We start from the raw sequence: 19,921 nt of genomic DNA, 5'->3' as shown, positions 1-19,921 counted from the left end.
GTAAGTCTTTCCTTCGTTTACGTATGCGCCGAGCTATTTATGTTGCTTGAATATCTGTATGACTTGCTGTTGAATTGAAACCACGTATTTACTCGTCTCTTCATTAAATATCACAATTACCGATTTCTCTGTGCTAAACACGAGGCCTAGATTTGTCGCCGCGTTGCCACAGATATTCGCAAGTGTCTGTAAATCTACTTCATTGTCCGCTAGTAGCACTACGTCGCCTGCGTACATCACTCCAGGGAGCTTATGTTGATTGTGAGGCGCGGCCTCTGCAGCGCCACCTGGCGACGCTCCTCGTCACGACATAGCGTCGTGAGACGCCTGGTAGCTGCCGGGGCGCTGTTTCTTTTGCCCGGCAGGAGTTGGTTTACCTACCGCGTCGCACCAACACGCCTCATCCGCGTGTTATTAGAACATCATCCGAGGACTTCAGGCGCAGCGTTAAATCTTGCAAATTAAAACAAAAAAATCTTGCATCCTTTGGGGTTTACGTTGTCCCACAACAATAACCGTCACCTGCCTGGCTCCGTCTTTGTTTTATTGAAAACTAAGCACCCGCTCCTTTCCTGTCGAGAATACTGTGTCACGATGAGAACGCGCAAGCCGTTCGTGACTTGGAAGTGCCGGGCTCACAGCGTTACACGAAAGAAATGCGGACGAGACCGATGACGATTATCGTTGTGGGAGAAGATAAGCCCTAAAGCGATGTACAGGTTTTTCAAACGCGTGAAATTTTTTGTCAGTGCTTCGATCATCGGGAGAAGCTGCCCATCTACAGTCGGCGACAAGCTGAGAATTCCAAGTTTATATGTGTACTGTCCAACTAAGAACAACATTTGCATAGACGCGCCAACCAATTGCATTCACTTATTGACCTGACGTCGGGTGGTTTCACGTGTTTGAAACAACTATTTTCTCCGTACAGATTAGTCACTCTGTCACTGGTTTCAATAAGCAACCTGGAAGTCTAGCGGCGTATTGTAGATATTGTAGAGAATGCTTACGTCACTGCTCAGCCAAAGGTAATATTTTAGCGCGAAACAACAAGGTTTATTTTATTTAATCTAGCACTTAGATTAGCCGACCAACGTCATTAAGCTTTGAGCGGACTGTACAACTGGTTCAGCTCTCTTTCAGGGATGAAGACCAGATGCCTTGCGCTTTTGTGGGGGGAGCTTCTTTGTAATTCTTAAGTTGTCGCCGACTATAGTTGGACGTTTTGCCATAGAACAGAGACAGAAAGAAAGTTAGGCGTTCACTAGGTCGATCTTAAGAGAAGTAAACAAGGACGGGCTTTCTGCAACGAGCAGCAATTTCATGACTGATCCGCCTTTGTCCGGGCTCCTGCACCCCTACGTAAGTCCAATGGACGTCGACACAGAGGCAGCTCCGTTAACACATGAGCTGGGAGTTTACATCGCGATTTAAAGGGCCTCTTGAAGACGGGAGCGATTTTGTTACGGAATATTCCTGTCTGTAACCGTATCTACCAAGGAAACACGGCGTGTCCTCTCTTACCTCGACGACGACGCCTGCGAAGCTGACGAGGATCGCCCTTTGGACCTGTGTTGTCCCGGCTGCTGTTGCTGCGGCGCTTGAGGGGGCGGCGGTTCGAATCCCTTCAGCGGTTTCCGGCGGCGCGGCTGGTACTTGTAATCCGGGTGGTCCTTTTTGTGCTTGCATCGAAGCCGCTCGGCCTCCTCCATGAACGGTCGTTTCTCGTCATCGCCGAGGACCCTGCAGCAAGCGGCAAGATAATGAAGCTTAATACCACTGTCAATATTTCTACGAGGAAGTAGAGTCAATACAAGAGAGAGAGAGAGATGGAGGGATGGAAAAGGCATTTATGTTAACCCCACATTGCCCAACCTGCAAGGCTACACGTGAGAGAGGATGGGGAAGTGGAAGTGGGAAGAACAAAGTTCAGATTGTAAACGCGCATTAGAAAAGGCACAGTGTTTCTACTGTCCAGCGCTTTCGACTGACAACAAAGTTTTATCGTAGTCACTTTTTCTTTCCTTTTTCTTTTAGTACAACGGAACGCTTACTGGTCAGAATTGGCCAATCTTGCAGCGGTAACACGAAAAACATCGTGGAACGCATTTTTTTTTTCAAAATCAGGATTTTTTTATATGCTGTTGAATTCGTACTTGTGAATTTCTTTAGGTTTGAAACAGGCTGGAAGTCGTGATAGGTGAGCGCCGTAGCACATCCACGGGGCACTGCTGGGAAGCAGGCAAGTGGGGCCCTGTAGTTGTAAAAAACTGGTACTTTATTTATCCAGCGAATGTTCGTACGATGGCATTTTGTATCCAGCTCACAGGGAGAGCACAGAATTCGAAATACTGCACTCGCAAACTCGCACGCATACAAAGCCTACTCACCTACACCGGCATGCATATATATATTGTTACGAAGAGTTGCGAAGAAATGATTTTATTTACAGGCGATGGATGATGATCGTCGCGTGATAGTAGCGCAGCTCGGCCTCTCCGACGCTTCGTCCTCTTCGTCTTCCCTTCTTTTCTCTTGTCCGTGCCTTTTGTATCTGTTACATTTCCCCGCAAGCAGACGAAGCCCGTGGGGCGAGTCAGGATGCGCAAGCAGGGTAGAAAGGCTTCAGGCGAGCAATGTGAGTCAGCTGAGTTCTGCTTGATCGCCGACCATTGCACAGTAGGCGAGCTATGACGTAAGTGAGTTCGCTCAGGCGGTCCACAACTACAAATGGGCCTGAATATGTTGACAATAACTTTTGGCACAATCCACGCTTGCGTTGCGGTGTCCAAAGAAGGACCAAGTCACCTTTTTCCAACGATGCTTGTACGTGACGGTTGTCGTATCGCTCTTTCGAACGACTTTGCGAGGCCAGAGTACGAAGACGAGCTATTCGACGCGCTTCTTCGGCGAGACACAAAGTCTTCGATACAGAATCGTCACTGTGCAGAACGAACGGTAAGAAAGTGTCCAGAGGGCTTCGCGGTAACCTGGCATAGAGGAGATAAAATGGGCTATAGTTCGTGGTTTCGTGTTTCGCCGTGTTGTATGCGTAAGTGATGAAGGGCAGCACGTCGTCCCAGTTCTTATGATTGGAGGAGACGTACATGGCAAGCATGTTGGTCAGCGTTCTGTTCGTCCTTTCAACGAGGCCATTGGTCTGTGGATGGTACGGCGTGGAATGACGGAACTGGGAAGTGCACAAACGAAGTAGCTCTTCAATGGCATCAGCAGTGAACTGGCGACCACGGTCGCTGATGATGACACGTGGTGGGCCATGACGAAGGACCACGGAACGCAACAGGAAGGCCGCCACGCAAGCGGCGGTGGAAGCGGCGTTTCACAACTAGCGACATAGCGCTTGATTGTTTCGTACATCTTGGGCCAGTAAAAGCGCTCCTGCGTGCGGTGTAGTGTTCGTACGAAACCGAAATGGCCGGATGTCACATCATCATGCATGGCGCGTAGAACGTCGGAGCGAAGGCTCTCCGGGACAACAAGCAGAAAACGCGCTCCATGCCCGGAATAATTAGTTTTGTAGAGTAATTTATCACGGACGGTAAAGCGACCACTGCCTTGAGAAGTACGGGCGGCAACAAAAAGCGGATCGAGGGTAACATCACTCCGTTGTTCTCGCTGAAAGTCTGCCGCGTCAGGGAACGTAGAAGTAACAGCAGCGAGACAGTCGTCAAAATTCTCAGCATCGCAGTCGGTAGCCGCAAGAGGAATCCGAGAGAGGCAGTCTGCGTCAGCGTGACGACGGCCACTCTTGTACGACACCACAAAGTCGTATTCCTGGAGGCGCAGTGCCCAACGTGCGAGGCGACCAGAGGGATCACGCAAACCGACCAGCCAGCATAAAGAATGATGGTCGGTGATAATCTTGAATGGTCTACCGTAAAGATAACACCGAAACTTCTGTATGGCGAAAACAGCTGCCAGGCATTCCTGTTCCGTAACCGTATAATTCCGTTCAGATTTGCTCAGGCAACGGCTGGCATATGCGACTACATGTTCTGCGCCACTGTGACGTTGTACAAGCACCGCTCCTATCCCAATTCCACTAGCATCAGTGTGAACTTCAGTTGGGCAAGACGGATCGAAGTGACGCAAGAGCGGTGCTGACGTTAGTATAAATTTCAGTTGAGAAAATGATGCGTCACACTCTGGTGTCCAATTGAAGGATGCATTTTGTCGCAAAATACTTGTCAACGGGTAAACGATGTCGGCAAACCTGGGAACAAAACGACGAAAATATGAACATAGGCCAATGAATGAGCGAAGTTCTCGTGCTGATTGTGGTGGCTTGAAGGAGCTCACCGCTTCAATCTTACGAGGATCGGGTCTGACGCCATCCTTGTCAACTAAGTGTCCCAGGACCAGTGTTTGACGTTCGCCAAAGCGGCATTTCTTTGAGTTTAGAACCAGCCCAGCTTTCTCGATGCAGTCGAGAACAAGGCTGAGGCGTTGATTATGTTCTTCAAACGTGCGGCCAAAGATTACAACATCATCGAGGTAACACATGCATATCTCCCACTTCAGACCACGTAGTACTGTGTCCATGAATCTTTCGAAGGTGGCAGGAGCATTGCAAAGGCCAAAAGGCATAACATTAAATTCGAATAGGCCATCTGGAGTCACGAAAGCGGTCTTTTCCTTGTCGGCAGGGTGCATAGGTATTTGCCAATACCCCGATCGCAAATCAAGTGTTGAGAAGTAAGAAGCAGCGTGTAAGCAATCAATGACGTCATCTATTCGCGGTAGTGGATAGACATCCTTCTTCGTCACTGCGTTTAGATGTCTGTAATCCACGCAGAATCTCCAGGAGCCATCTTTTTTTCTGACCAGGATTACTGGGGCTGCCCAAGGACTAGACGACTCTTGAACGACACCTTTGTCCATCATCTCCTTGACTTGTTGTGCAATAACCTTTCGCTCGGAGGATGACACTCGGTAGGGCTTCTGGCGGATGGGGTGTGCGGAGCCGGTATCTATTCTGTGACGAGCGCGGGACGACGGCAAATGAAGGGGTGCATCTCCATGCGTGAAGTCGAATGCAGCCTCATGCCTGGCAAGGACATGTACCAGTGCTTGCCGTTCCGACGTACCGAGAGCCTTGCTGATCATGCCAAGCATTAGCTCTTCAAAATGGCTATTATCGCAAGGAGAGCAAGCTGTAGAGACGTCCGTAGTTAGGGCCGCCATTGAGTTACATGCGGCTTCATCGAAGAGAGCGATTTTCATACCGCGAGGAAGGACAACCGGCGTGGCGGAACAGTTCAGCGCCCACAATGTGGCGACTCCTTTCGTCATGCATACGACAGAGCAGGGCACAAGTATATCTTTTTTTAGCACAGTTTATGCGGAGAGGCCTAACTACAATATCAACACAATCAGCGTCAACAGTAGTTGCAGAAACACGAACGGGCGTCAGGCACCACGATGGTGCAATCACTTCATCAAGAACACTGAGTGTGTCTGTGTCCCTGTGTTCGCCACGCGAGCTTTGTTCGGAATCTGTTGATATAATTAACTTGTTAAATGATATTTCGCCACAACCACAGTCCACGGAAGCGCCGCACTGTTCAAGAAAATCAATACCAAGAATAACATCGTGCGAACAACGAGCAAGAACAACGAATTCCGACACAAAAACTTTCCCAGCCAACAAAACACTCACAGCACAAACACCAAGGGGATGAAGCCACTCGCCGCCCACTCCACGAAAAGTAATACCGTCGTTCCAAGAAAACATAACTTTGTGGCCTAGACGGTTCTTGAAAGCGAGGCTCATCACAGACACAGTCGCCCCAGTATCAACTAACGCCATGGTCGGTATTCCGTCAATCGAGACATTCACTTTGTTTTTGAGCATCACAACAGGCAGAGGAATTTCTGGCAAAGACCGTCCGGCGACCTCACCTCCATTGGCCGCGGATGCTAGTTTCCCGGCGGCGGTGACGAAGAACGGCGCCGAGGGGACGGAGAGCGACGGGGACGATTATTTGGTGGCGTCAAACTCCGCTCAGAAGTTGGCGAATCGCTGCGTCTGGTCTCGTGTGGGAAGTGGTCCATTGGAAGGGAATCGGTCGTCCGCAAGTCATATGAAGTACGGGTTCTGGGTGGCGATAGCATTGTTGGTGTCCTTCGTGATTGACGGCCTTGGCGACAATACCGTGCTATATGGCCTGTGGCACCGCAGTTGTAGCACACGGGAGGGTCGTGGTGCACAGCATCTTCCTCGAAACGGATGCTAGGCTGCTGCGGGCGGCGAGAAAGTTCGTTGTCATGTGGATAACGTGTCTCTGCGCCTCGCTGAAATCCGTCATATCGTTCATAAGTCACGTCGTGGTAGTAGGGTCGGTGCCCTTCTTGTCGCGGCCTGACAGAAGTCACAGGACCTCGGGGGTAAAACCGCGGCTGCTCTCGTTGTGGCCGAGCGTCATAAGTAGCGCCTCTGTCGTAGAGACGTGGCTGCTGTCGGGGCGCGAGTTCATAATCCTCGGTGCCCCTCGCCGCAGGATACGGGGCGATGGATGCCACGTTTGACTGGAAATCTGGTGATAAGCGGAAGCTGTGAGTGCCTGAATGTGTCGCTTGTGCGTGCAGGCTGAGCTCTTCCCGAACTATTTGTCTGATCGTTGATGCAAGATCGAGGGGCTGGTTGCTGTCCACGCTTGCAACTGTTGTCACATTGGCTAGCCTGCCAAACTTCGGCGTGATGCGCCTCGTTTTCAGCTGCTCGAAAGTACGACAATGCCGAATGATGTCAGTGACGGAAGCCAGGTTGTCCTTTGCGATGAGGAAATTATAGACGTCTTCGGCAATTCCTTTCAGGATGTGCCCGACTTTATCTTCCTCAGACATTCCAGAGTCCACCATCCTACACAGTTTTATTACCGCCTCAATATAGGTCGTGCAGGTTTCGCCTGGCACTTGCGCACGTTGCAGTAGCGTCTGTTCCGCCCTTTTCTTTTTCGTCGCGGAGTCGCCGAATCTCTCTTTGATTTCGGAAACAAATCTTCCCCATGTTGTGAACGTTTCCTCGTTATTGTCGAACCACAGCAACGCAGTATCCGTTAGGAAGAACACGACGTTCGAAAGCTGAGAAGCGCTGTTCCACTTGTTGGCGGCACTCACCCGGTGATAATGGACGAGCCATTCCTCGACGTCTTCGTCCGATCTTCCGGCGAAGGGACGCGCATCTCTCAGTTGCAGAACGGAACTTGTCGGCGCAGCTGTTGGAATGGGCCGTTGTTCGTCTGCGTCGTGGGACATATTCAGCTCCGGTAGATACGGTGGGAGTCCAGCAATGCGACGGCTCCGTCGAAGAATTTCTGGTTCAGCCTCCGTCTTCGGGTGTCGATTACCCCGCACCTCCACCACAACTGTTACGAAGAGTTGCGAAGAAATGATTTTATTTACAGGCGATGGATGATGATCGTCGCGTGATAGTAGCGCAGCTCGGCCTCTCCGACGCTTCGTCCTCTTCGTCTTCCCTTCTTTTCTCTTGTCCGTGCCTTTTGTATCTGTTACATTATATATATATATATATATATATATATATATATATATATATATATATATATATATATATATATATATATATATATAGGTACGCCAAGACTCGCCACGATTATTGCCACGTCCCCTTATTACCGCCGCTTGTAAGCGTGAATGTTTTTTTTAAAGATCGTCATACGCACATAAGATAGCGCAAACGGCTATATATAGGAAAAAGACCGTGATCTTAAACAACGCATGTGGTGCATTTGGGAGCGAAATTTGAATTCTACTGATTGTAGTAAGAGAAATTTTAATTTCAAGGCCTCGAGTGGTTTACAATAAAAATTTTCGAAAACTGGCAAATTTAGAAGAAAAAGAACTGAACTAGGGTCTGTATCGAAGCTAGCTGATAGGGCGGCATCTCAAGGAAGGCAAAACGCAAATAAAACTGGGACAGCGGGAAGAATGAGGACATACAGAGCGCCGTATAGAAAAAAATGAACTGAAGAACAAAGTTTACAAATTCGTAATTTGGCAACGAAAGCCAGATATCGAACTTCCGTAAACTACATCTGTTACAGAGTATGTAAAGCATACAGATGTCATACATCAGTTTGCACTTTACGTTAAATTGTTACAATGCTTACAAGGGCTTCAGAAAAGTCTAAAAGAGCACCGACTATGGGCGACTTGGTTACGCATAGCAGATCACGGTCAAGCGCGTACAAACAAGGACAGGGTGAGGAGTAGACAACAGAAGCGCTTACTTCCAATTGATCGTGTATTTACGAAGTTGCATCATATGAAAACTTTCCTTCATGGCGTCACAAGACCAAAATGCCGACATCAGGTGGCCATGCTCAGCAACTTGGTTCCTTTGGACGACAGAAAAACAGAAGGCGCGCTGACACACGACACCCCTGCCTTTCTAATGCAATCTGCTTCAATTATCTCGCCAAGATCTTGTTTCTTATTTTTGAGTACTATGTTACACATGTTCAACAAGGATTTACTCGGCTTTTTGTTACTTGTTCCACACTCATGAGACAATGCACAGAAAGATTCCCATTGTGGTAATTCCTCACCTTGCTCCTATGTTCCAGAAGTATTTCATTCAGACACCCATTCCCATTGCTCTTTCCAGGACAGATTCTGCAAGGCAGCCTGGTCACCTAGCACGCAAGCTCTCTTTAACAGAGTGAAACACATAAAATATTAGGCACACCAGCTGGTACGAGCTGAAGCCTTCGCTACAACTCCGACCTCCACCCGGGCTTCACCAACGTGAGGTATCGCTTCTATACCGGCTGTTGTTGGGTGTGGTTTTCACGGAAGCGTAGATTACTTTGACTGGAATCACTGACAGTGCTGCATGCGACGTCTGCGGCGTGGAAGAGAACATCGAACATTTATTGTGCCATTGTCATCGATTTCAGTCGGAAAGACAAACATTATCTATCGCATTGCGACGACTGGACGATCGATCGGCCGTTGTCCGGGCGGGTGTAACTTGAAGACCGTCCCCATCGCTCGTCGGCCCACAAAGCTATGAGGGCACTTTTGTCTTTCCTGAGGGCGAGTGGCCTATGTGAACGTCTTTGACTCGCTCAGGTGCTCCGCGTGAGTGCTGGAGCTCACCGCGGCTTTCCTCACCCTCCCTCTCTCTATCTCATCTTTCTATTCCCTCTTTCTCCTCCCCCAGAGTAGGGTAGCCAACCAGACGCATTTCTGGTTAACATCCCTGCCTTCTGTCTGTATTTCCTCCTCCTCATCCTCCTCCTCACTGAGACACCTTCCAGTCTGACTGATCTAGCTAGAACCACACGATAGGGGAACTTCATTTACCACGCCAGACACACATGTTTCAAAAGGATCAGGATGTTTGACAGTGCACGGCTCTTTCTTTTTCTGGAAAGGATTGGTCATTTGGCAAAGTTTCCCTAGCTTCTCATGGGCGGAAAGCACTATTCTGACATTGCTCTCCGCCCCCGACAGTGCTTTCCGCCCCTGAGGAGCTATGGAAACTGACTAATACTTTACAGAAAAGGAAAGAGCCGTGCACTGTCAAAACATCGTGATTCTTTTGTAAAATGTGTGTCTGGCGTGGTATATGAAGTTCCCTTATCGTGTGGTTCCAGCTACATCGGTCAGACCGGAAGGTGTCTGAATGAAATACTTCTAGAACACAGGAGGAAGGTGGGGAATTACCGCGATGGCAATCTTTCTGTGCATTGTCATCAGTGTGGAATAAATAACAAAGAGCCGTGCAAGCCCTTGTTCAACGTGGGTAATATCGCAACCAAAAATAAGAACTAGGATGTTACGGAAATAATTGAAGCAGATTGCATTAGAAAGGCAGGTGTGTTGTGTGTCAGCACACCTTCTGTTTTTCTGTCGTCCAAGGAAACCAAGTTTCTGAGCATGGCCACCTGATGTCGACATTTCGATCTTCTGACGTCATGAAGGAAAGTGTTCATATGATGTAATTTTGTAAATACACGATCAGTTGGAATTATGAGCTTGTGTCGTCCACCCCTCTCTCTGTCCTTGCTTGTGCGCGCTTGATACAAAAGTTCTATCTGGAAATTAATGGCATATTTCAGGATGGTGCATATGACATATTGTGTCCGCTTTAGGTGTCCGAACAAGTGCAACGCACCAAAGTGGGGCACCTTTCCCTTTTATTATTCCCGAGTTACAGGGTTCTGAAGTTTATCCTTCAGTCATTGTACACTAAGCGATTTTCAATAATATTTCTCAAGATTATAGGGAGCAAATTGCAAATACCCTTCTATAACGGTTGCTGGCATTCAACTTATTCCTTTAAGCGCAATGAGTGTGAGTGAGTAAAAGTACTCCCCACTCGAGCTGTTCCTTTCGCTCATTCCCTCCTGCGCCCACATAGCTGCAGGGTGTAATGAACGTGCAGCTCAATCCCATTGCTCCACCCACCACGGTTTCTTAGTGGCTATGGTGCTGAGATGCTAAGCACGAGGTCGCGGGATCGAATCCCGACCACGGCAGCCACATTTCGATGGAGGCGAAAACATCCGTGTACTAAGATTTAGGCGCACGTTAACGAACCCCCAGGGGCTCCAAATTTCCGAAATCCCCCACAACGGCGTGCCCCATAACCATATCGTGGTATTGGCACGTAAAACCCCATAATATAATTTTTGAAATTTAATTTCTTTGCTCCGCAGTAATGCCGATTCTTCGTGGATGACGGTAGCCAAGCATGTGGGCGTCGATTTCCCTTAATTCTCGTACGACGTGTCGCGAATCAGCGGGCGTGTTTATTGGGCCACGACGTTCGAGGCGACTATTTCTGGCTGCTATAGGACGGCCTTCCAAATCGCTTGTAGCTCTGCACCGATAGCACCTGACGGCGCACCATGAACGATCGCTGACGTCACTGTTTAACCAGGCAGCGCTGACGTCACTCCGCGAGGCTGCCTGTCGTATCCGTGGAAAGGCGTTCGCTGCATTGTCGTGAATGATGACTCTACGGTAGCGGGTTACGCGCCTCCGACTTTGTTCATCTACTTCCACGTTGGTCGGAAATGAATGGCCGGTGGCTGCCTTCCCGGGCAGCAATGGCATTGAAGGCGTTTTGAAGAAGATGGAGCTTGTGGATTTCGGTCGACATGGGTGAGTGTGCTTCGGACGGAGGACACAGCAGCTAGCCGCAGCAGCTGGGCCGTGTCGCGCATCCACCCCTCGTTCTTCAAGTGCGTTAATATGTGCTTCCGAGTAAAGCACGTGGTTTAGAGTATTGCTTCGGCCAATCATATGCTATAGGTATACTTTGACGGTGAGCTGCTTCGAGGCGGCAACCCGCCGTTATCGAGCTTCGCATGTATAAGGGAAGCCGTATAACATGTGACCAGAATGTGTTCAGATTTTTTGTCGCCATTGTAATGAGGATGTCTCCTCTGATGCGCCTTGTATACGAATGGTGAGCGTTCGGGAAGAAGCGGCCCAAGATTGCCCAACTGCGGTTGCTTGTCTCTGATATAACCCGCCGTGGTTGCTCAGTGGCTATGGTGTTGGGCTGCTGAGCACGAGGTCGCGGGATCGAATCCCGGCCACGGCGGCCGCATTTCGATGGGGGCGAAATGCGAAAACACCCGTGTGCTTAGATTTAGGTGCACGTTAAAGTACCCCAGGTGGTCAAAATTTCCGGAGTCCTCCACTACGGCGTGCCTCATAATCAGAAAGTGGTTTTGGCACGTAAAACCCCAAATATTATTATTGTCTCTGATATAGTGGCTTCTAAGATTTATGGCTCATATACTTTGTCAATCGGGTTTATTTGAACTTGCGGCACATTTAATACGGTTGCGGCCCATTCCCTCACTTCTTTACTGCGATGGCAATTATATGACACTTTAGGCGCATTTCCGTCGCCGTCGTCTCCGCGATGTTCCGTCTAAAGTCCAAGTGCGATAACGTCGTTGCCGCGCGCCGCATGCTGTATGTGCGAGTGAAAAAGCGTGCGAGGGTGAGGCGACGATGGTGGCTGAATCTCGCGCGCGCAAGGGAGGAAAGCTGGGAGGGTAGCGCGCCGTCTTCGAACGCGCGCAAGGCACCGGGGTGCCGCGAAGGGAGGGGAAGGGGGGCGTTCCACTCCGGCGGCGGCTGCGTATGGCGCGGTCGCGCGGTCCCTATCTTGAAAGCGATGTGCGACGGAGACTGAGTGCGCCGAGCGCTGATAGCTTCGCGTGCGCTGTGTTCCCGCCGCTAAGCTGGCGTCGCAACGAAGGGCAGTTCGAAGGTGAATTCACTCGCTGCTGCTGCCGCACTTCTTCACTCGAGCGTTTTGCCAGTGAGTTTCCGCTTTAGAAATGAAGATATTGCTACGGCACAGTATGTGCGATCACGAAAGGCGAGCAGTGTGAAGACGACGACGATGATTAGAAGCTAGCGCGGGCTGTTGCCTCTTGGCCAAGCGAAGCGTATTGCCTTGTAAATATACTTGTAAATAGCTTTTCGTTGGTGTCTTCCTACGTAACATATCTGGTGGAGGTGGACGTTCCCTGTACCTCGTCACGGAGCTTCGCAGTGGACGGTACGTCGAGCCTTCCTTCATGGCTCCCGGCGACGGCAACCCGACTCCGCCGGCTCCGACACCTGCTGCCACTTCGACGACCTACATCACTCTCCCCGCTCCCCGTGATCCTGGCGTATTCTCAGGCAAAGATGGGGAAGACGTCGATGACTGGATGACAATATGACAGCGTGGTGTGCCGCGCAGTTGTCGCTCTTGGCGCACTGCACGCCGGCTTATCCGCTCGTGCCATTATCTCGGTATGGCAGCTGCCGCCATCGTTACAGGCGGCGCGGTCGCGCTTTACGACAGCGGTTCCGAGTTCTTCGATCTTTTTATTTCGCCAGCCGAGAGGGAAAGGGGAACAGTTATCATCTTTGCTCAATGCCTCCGCCCCGTTGTCAGACCGAACGCCGCAGGGAGGAGCTCCTCCCGAACATCAGGGAGGAGCTTTGCGGCGATCCTAACTCTCTTGCATGTGCAGTCATGCGAACGACAATCAAAATATAGAGTCGGGTAGCTCGGAGCACAGACACGCTAGAATTCTTCCGAATGATACTGTGTAGAAACACGGCTGCCCCTAGCTATTCAATACAAACATACCTGTTTACTGCAGTCAACAAACAGTTAATTATTCAATTTCAGTTAATTGGGCTACTGACGGCGATTATTATCTTCTTACTTTGTGTCCCCCTGACCACATAACTTATTTGCACAGGTGGTCTTCGCGTGCGTGCCTCCCAGTGCCCAATTTTAAGAAAACTATAAAGCTTACTTTTGAGCTCCCGGTATATATATATATATATATATATATATATATATATATATATATATATATATATATATATATATATATATATATATATATATATATATATATATATATATATATATATATTGTAATTCTAATCTCTACCACGTGACCCGCTTCTTACATTTGCCGCACATAACATTTTTTCCCACCTTCACACTCCTGATTCCAACACAAGAATATTCAGTTGGCACCTGTTTTGTGGTCTTTTTTCTCTGTGGGTGTTTGTTTAGTAGCGCTATTTCAGCTTTTTAATAAAGAGGAACCAAATAGCCCTCACCAAGGCGTTACTGAATAGGACCAGACTTAACTCGTGTGCAACAACTTATATATTTTTCCACATAGAAGGAAATTTAGGCTATATGATTTCTGAACGAACCTACGTAACCGCAGAAGCTGCGGCCATGGACTGAGTGCCAACGGAATTGAGGTAGCATAGTCACAAATAGATTTGCAAGTAAATGGCATTGAAATGTGCACTACCCACGAAATGAGAGTACACATTTTAACATGCACAAGAAGGCAAAAGAACATGTTTAGCGGCAGAGAAACGGGGGGGCCTAAATGCCGCCGCTCATTTACGGAGAAATGCGGCCCAGCGCCCCCGACTCGCCACAGCATCCAGACTTTCAGAGCCCACAAAGCTCACGCGTGACACCACGTGCTACGAATGCTTCGATTCGACTAAAGAAACGGGTGGTGCTAGAGCCAAGGAAAGCTATTCGCTTTCTAACGGCTGACTAAGCAAAAGAACTGAATCCAATTCAGCACTGTGACGATTCTTGGTAAGGGCAAGGGCAAAGAAGAGCGAGAAATCCTGGAAGCGTACTGCATCAGTTTATTAGGTGATGACTGCTTTAGTACAACCTCGGTGCGCTTACTTGAAAAAGAATTTGCATTTCAATATCGGTCATGATAGATGCGATATATCTTATCTGTTTATGCTCATCATCATCATCAGCCTGGTTACGCCCACTGCAGGGCAAAGGCCTCTCCCATGCTTCTCCAACAACCCCGGTCATGTACTAATTGTGGCCATGCCGTCCCTGCAAACTTCTTAATCTCATCCGCCCACCTAACTTTCTGCCGCCCCCTGCTACGCTTCCCTTCCCTTGGGATCCAGTCCGTAACCCTTAATGACCATCGGTTATCTTCCCTCCTCATTACATGTCCTGCCCATGCCCATTTCTTTTTCTTGATTTCAACTAAGATGTCATTAACTCGCGTTTGTTCCCTCACCCAATCTGCTCTTTTCTTATCCCTCAACGTTACACCTATCATTCTTCTTTCCATAGCTCGTTGTGTCGTCCTCAATTTGAGTAGAACCCTTTTAGTAAGCCTCCAGGTTTCTGCCCCGTAGGTGAGTACTGGTAAGACACAGCTATTATATATGTTTATGCTGTTTATGCTCAGTGATTAGCAAAGCTGTGGTTGCGCATGCTCTGCTGGCCTTACTGGGACGACGTCGTTTTTGATAAAACTCAGTTGATAGTCCATTCGTTGTAGTGTGAACCTCTCCTCTTGTCCTTTGTGAGTGGTTTTTTCTCTCAACTATGTACCGACTGGCCCGGATTTCAATCCTTCAACTGAATCCAGTTTCTTAAAGGAATGATGCGCGCCTGAAGGCAGCATGTCTGCCGCAGTGAGCATATTTAGGGTAGCGCTTGCTCTTGCGTTGCGTTTCGCTGCGTAATCCGCCAAACGGAGGTGTGAAAGAGAACACACACACACAAAAAAGAAAACGCTTCTGCGGTAATCGAGAACTGTGACGCGAATGCCCTGACGGCTCAGCCACAAAATACCGGCTGTTCAGAGGGTTTTGTTAAAATTAGGCACTGGGAGGCACGCGAAGATCGCCTGTGAATATAAGTTATGTGGCCAGGGGGACACAAAGTGAGACAATAATTAATGCTGTCGGCAGCCCAATTACCTAAAACTGAATAATTAACTTTTTGTTGACTGCAGTAAGTGGGTATGTTTGTACTGAAAAGTTAGATGCAGTCGTGTTTCTACGCAGTATCAGTTGGAAGAATTCTTGTAACGTGTCTGTGCTCCGAGATATCCGACTCGAAATTTTAATTGCCGTTCTCACGATTACGCATGCAAGAGAGTGAGGATCGGCGCAAAGCTCCTCCCTGATGTGACGTGGCTGTTGCGCGCGGCGTTTAGTCTGACAACAGGGCAAAGATGATACGATAACTGTGCCCCTTCCCCTCTCCGCTGGCGAAATAAAAAATCGAAGAACCCTGAGCCGCTGTCGTAACACGTGACCGCGCAGCCTGCAACGATGGCGGCAGCTGCCATGCCGGGATAATGGCGCGAGCGGAGAAGCCGGAGGGCAGTGCGCGTGCGCAACGGCGACTGGACAAGCGGGCGTGGCCCTCGCCTGGGCTACGCAAGTAAAATGAATGCTGATTTCCAAGTATTATTGAAATCAACAGCAACACCTGCACGGCACACCACGCTGTCATATCTCGATTTCGCCAGCCAAGAGGGGAAAGGGAACAGTTGTCATCTTTGCCTGTGCCTCCGCCCTGTTGTCCGACAGAACGCTGCACCCAACAGCCGCGTCACATCAGGGAGGAGCTTTGCGCCGATCCTCACTCTCTTGCATGCGTAATCGTGCGAACGACAACTAAAATTTGGAGTCGGATATCTCGGAACACAGACGCGTTAGAGGAATTCTTCCAACTCATACTGCGCAGAAATACGACTGCCTCTAACATTTCAAAACAAACATACCCACTTACTCCAGACAACAAAAAGTTAAATATTGAATTTTAGTTAGCTTGGCTGCTTACAGCGATAATTATCATCTCACTTTGTGTCCCCCTGGCCACGTAACATATTTGCACAGGTGGTCTTTCCATATTTCCGGGTTCTTTCCGTCTTTACTTCCCATTTCACTTACCCTAGTGTAGGGTAGCAAACCGGAGGCTTAAACTCTGGTTAACCTACCTGCCTTTCTCTCATTTGCATCCCTCTCTCTCTCTCTCTCTGTACAGGTGGTCTTCCCGTGCCTCCAAGTGCCTAATTTTAAGAAAATCATAAAGCATAATTTAGATACCCCGTATAATAATGATGGGTAATACGTGTGTGTATGCCACATGGTCGTCCTTTTTGGCTGCTTCAAACTGCTCTATGATTTGGCAAGTTGATAACTTTCAACAAAATGCGGCGCTTGGAAGAGCAATCATTCAGTTTCAGTTTACTATTATTTCAACGAACAGTCCGTACATTACAAACCATATACGAAGAAACCAAAGTCGAGGTCTCCAACGAGACCAACGGTCAGCAGTAGAAGTTGGGAAGCGTAAGAAAGTAGCAACAAGAAGAATGCAATGCAACTCAATGCTAAAATACATAGGTAACAAATTATTACACGCAGATACCAAAAAATAAGGGGAACTAGGTATATATATTTACTTATGCAGGTTGTGTAATGCTTAAGACCAAGTTTAAATCAACATACAAGGACGAAGAACTTTTGAGAGAATATGGCAGAGTATTCCACTGTTTTATGGCAGTGAATGAGGTTCTCATTTTATCATAATTAGAGCGAACTTTATGCAATGGAAAGTAGAATATACAAGCAAACCTAATACAATTAGAATTAGCTAGAAACACAGAAGGAGTAAATGCGCGAGGAAGTTTTTAAGTAGCCCATATTCCGACGTGACAGATCCCACAAAAGTGGGGGCGGCGTACTGATATGTGCGCACGAAAGTCTTCAGTGTGCTGAAATAACAGTAACAGCGCCCTTAGAAATTGCCTTTGTGATAAGCAACGCTTCCCGCCCAGCCGTTCTTATCGGAACATGCTATCGTCCACCCGACGCAAACCGCTCTTTCGTAGCTGACTTCTATGAGGTGCTTCGCTCGGTAACAGTACTTTATCCCCAATCACCTATCATAATGTTCGGCGATTTCAACTTCCCTGCCATCAATTGGTCCAATATAGCTGAGACAACGTCAAAAAACAATGTCGAAAGTGATTTCCCTAATACCTCTTACGTTTGGCTTAACACGAACCGTCAGTAACCCCACGCACCACAATGATATGTCTTCTAACATATTAGACCTTATCCTCACTTCTCACTCCGATAATGTTTCACCACTGACGCATTTACCTGGCCTTAGCGGTCATTCAGTGCTACATACCTCATTCCAATGTGACATCCCTGCCTTCACTAAAACTAGAAAAACTATTACGCCTACCAAACATCCTGAGAAATAACTCGAAAAAATTCTGTAATATTATAAATACAAAGCGTTCGCAACCACTTGCACTGTGCGACGAGAAAATAGGCCCATTCCTGATCACGAAATCGCCGAAGCGCTTAATCATGCATTCTCTTCCGTGTTTACGAATGAACCTAAAGGTGAACTTCCTGAATTCCCACTTTTCAGTTACAATACAGTGCCCGCAATCACCTTCAGTTCTGATGGAATCAGGAAATGCATTGATTCCTTGAAGCTGTCGTCTTCACCTGGCATCGATGGTATTAATTCCAAAGTCTTAAAAATACTAAATATGTTACAAGCGAGATGTTATGTCATATTTTTCAGCAATCTTTATCATCAGGAGTGGTGCCAGATGACTGGAAAGTGGGTAAGGTTATACCAGTCCCAAAGAAAGGTCCTTCATCATCATGTAGTAGCTACCACCCAATTTCTCTAACCAGCGTCTGTTCCAAATTAATGGAACATGTGCTTTACTCCCACATTGCTACATTCCTAACGCCTGTCAGTTTCTTCCACCCTAACCAGTATGGCTTCCTTAAAGGTTTATCTTGTGATAGCCAATTATCACTCTTTATAAATGACATAAGCTCTAACCTTGATCAAAACATCCCAGTTGATGCCCTCTTTTTAGATTTCGAAAAGGCGTTTGACAAAGTTCCGCATCAACGACTTCTCCTAAAACTATCTCGCTTGCACCTTAATCCCCTTGTTTTGAGCTGGATACGAAATTTCTTGACTAACAGACAACAGTTTGTGTATGCTAACAACCACTCCTCCTCTAAAAGCCCTGTTCTCTCCGGTGTACCCCAAGGCACAGTTCTCGGGCCCCTCCTCTTCCTCATACATATTATTGATTTACCGGCTAATCTCTCTTCTAACATTCACCTTTTTGCTGACGATTGTGTCATTTATCGCCCAATCCTAGTTGATACCGACAACCACGCATTGCAAGATGATCTAGACAAAGTTACCACTTGGTGCGGCGTGTGGCTAATGTCACTGAATACAACAAAGACTTTACTAGTGCATTTTCATCGACGGAAGCTTCACCATACTCCTAAGTACGTTCTCTGCAACTCGGAAATATCATCTGTGGGGTCATGCAAGTACCTTGGCCTTACACTCTCAAATAACCTTTCTTGGTCCTCTCATATTATGAACATCACCAACAAAGCCAATCGCACGCTTGGTTACTTCCGCCGCAACTTGCGCTTCGCACCGGCATCCTTAAAGATACTAACTTATCTAACTTTTGTCAGACCTAAGCTAGAATACGCATGCTGTGTTTGGGACCCGCACCAAATCACCCTTTCTAACACTCTCGAAGCAGTTCAGAATCGTGCAGCTCGTTATATTTATTCTGATTATTCTTACCACACTAGTGTCTCTCACCTAAAATTAAAAGCAGGAATTTCCAATCTAGATATAAGGCGTCATGTTTTCAGACTGTCTCCCTATCACAAATTTTATCATTGTGCTCCTAGTACTTCAGCCATCATTCCAGCACACCGTCAATCTTGCCGATTACGTCACGACGAAAAAGCTGTGTACCCTCCGCCTGCCCGGACCACTGCCCACCCTACATTATTTCTTTGTGAAGACTGCGCGGGACTGGAATGACCTTTCCGCCGACGCCGTGCACCACTCCAATACACATCATTTCAAGGCTGCCATTGAGTCCACATTCCACTGAAGTGGTCAGCCATCCCTCATGTAATACCCCACACCGGGGCCTTTGAGGTAATAAATAAATAAATAAATAAATAAATAAATAAATAAATAAATAAATAAATAAAACAATATAGAGAGATGACAGCTAATCAATGTAGTCACAGAAACCATGTCGTGCGAGTGAAGTAACCGTTTAGTATTCGAGTAATAAATCGCCGTTAGTAAGACTGAATTGCTTGATTTTGTAAGTGTTGGATATGTGACAGATGATAGCAGTATTTTCTCAAGACACAATATTATAGATGTGGCTGTGGATGAAAGCTAAGTGCAGTGTCAAATAGCGTGTCTCTGGAGAAATGCGCTCTTGATTCAATCTGCATACCCTAATGCCGAATGCTACCTAATGCTTGATGAAGTACTAGATATGAAGTCTCCAAGGGTGGCTTGGTCGGCTAGTTGGTAAAGCATATTAAAGGGTTAACAGCGCACGCAGACGGGGACTGAGGGAAGAACTAAAATCTATAATTAGCGCTGTGCCCTATTGTCCTTAACTCTGTCCCCGTGTGTATGCGCTGTTAACCATGTATGAAGTATGTATACGGTGAGAAAACCATATGTTAGGGTCTAATTTAATTCCCA

General features: G+C 47.7%; 1 protein-coding gene across 1 annotated transcript in view; it reads right to left on the bottom strand.

The window, feature by feature from the left end:
- Window positions 1–19,921, bottom strand: part of LOC142590203 (uncharacterized) — a 43,930-nt gene that overhangs the window by 12,074 nt on the left and 11,935 nt on the right. Inside the window, exon 2 of the mRNA XM_075702114.1 lies at window positions 1,525–1,743. Within this exon, the coding sequence (XP_075558229.1) occupies window positions 1,525–1,743 (219 nt within the window). The remainder of the gene's footprint in view (window positions 1–1,524; window positions 1,744–19,921) is intronic.

Source organism: Dermacentor variabilis, chromosome 8 (assembly GCF_050947875.1).
Source record: "Dermacentor variabilis isolate Ectoservices chromosome 8, ASM5094787v1, whole genome shotgun sequence".
NCBI classification, from domain to species: domain Eukaryota; kingdom Metazoa; phylum Arthropoda; class Arachnida; order Ixodida; family Ixodidae; genus Dermacentor; species Dermacentor variabilis.
Note: the sequence above shows the minus strand (reverse complement) of the source record. Positions and strands in the feature narration are given on the sequence as shown.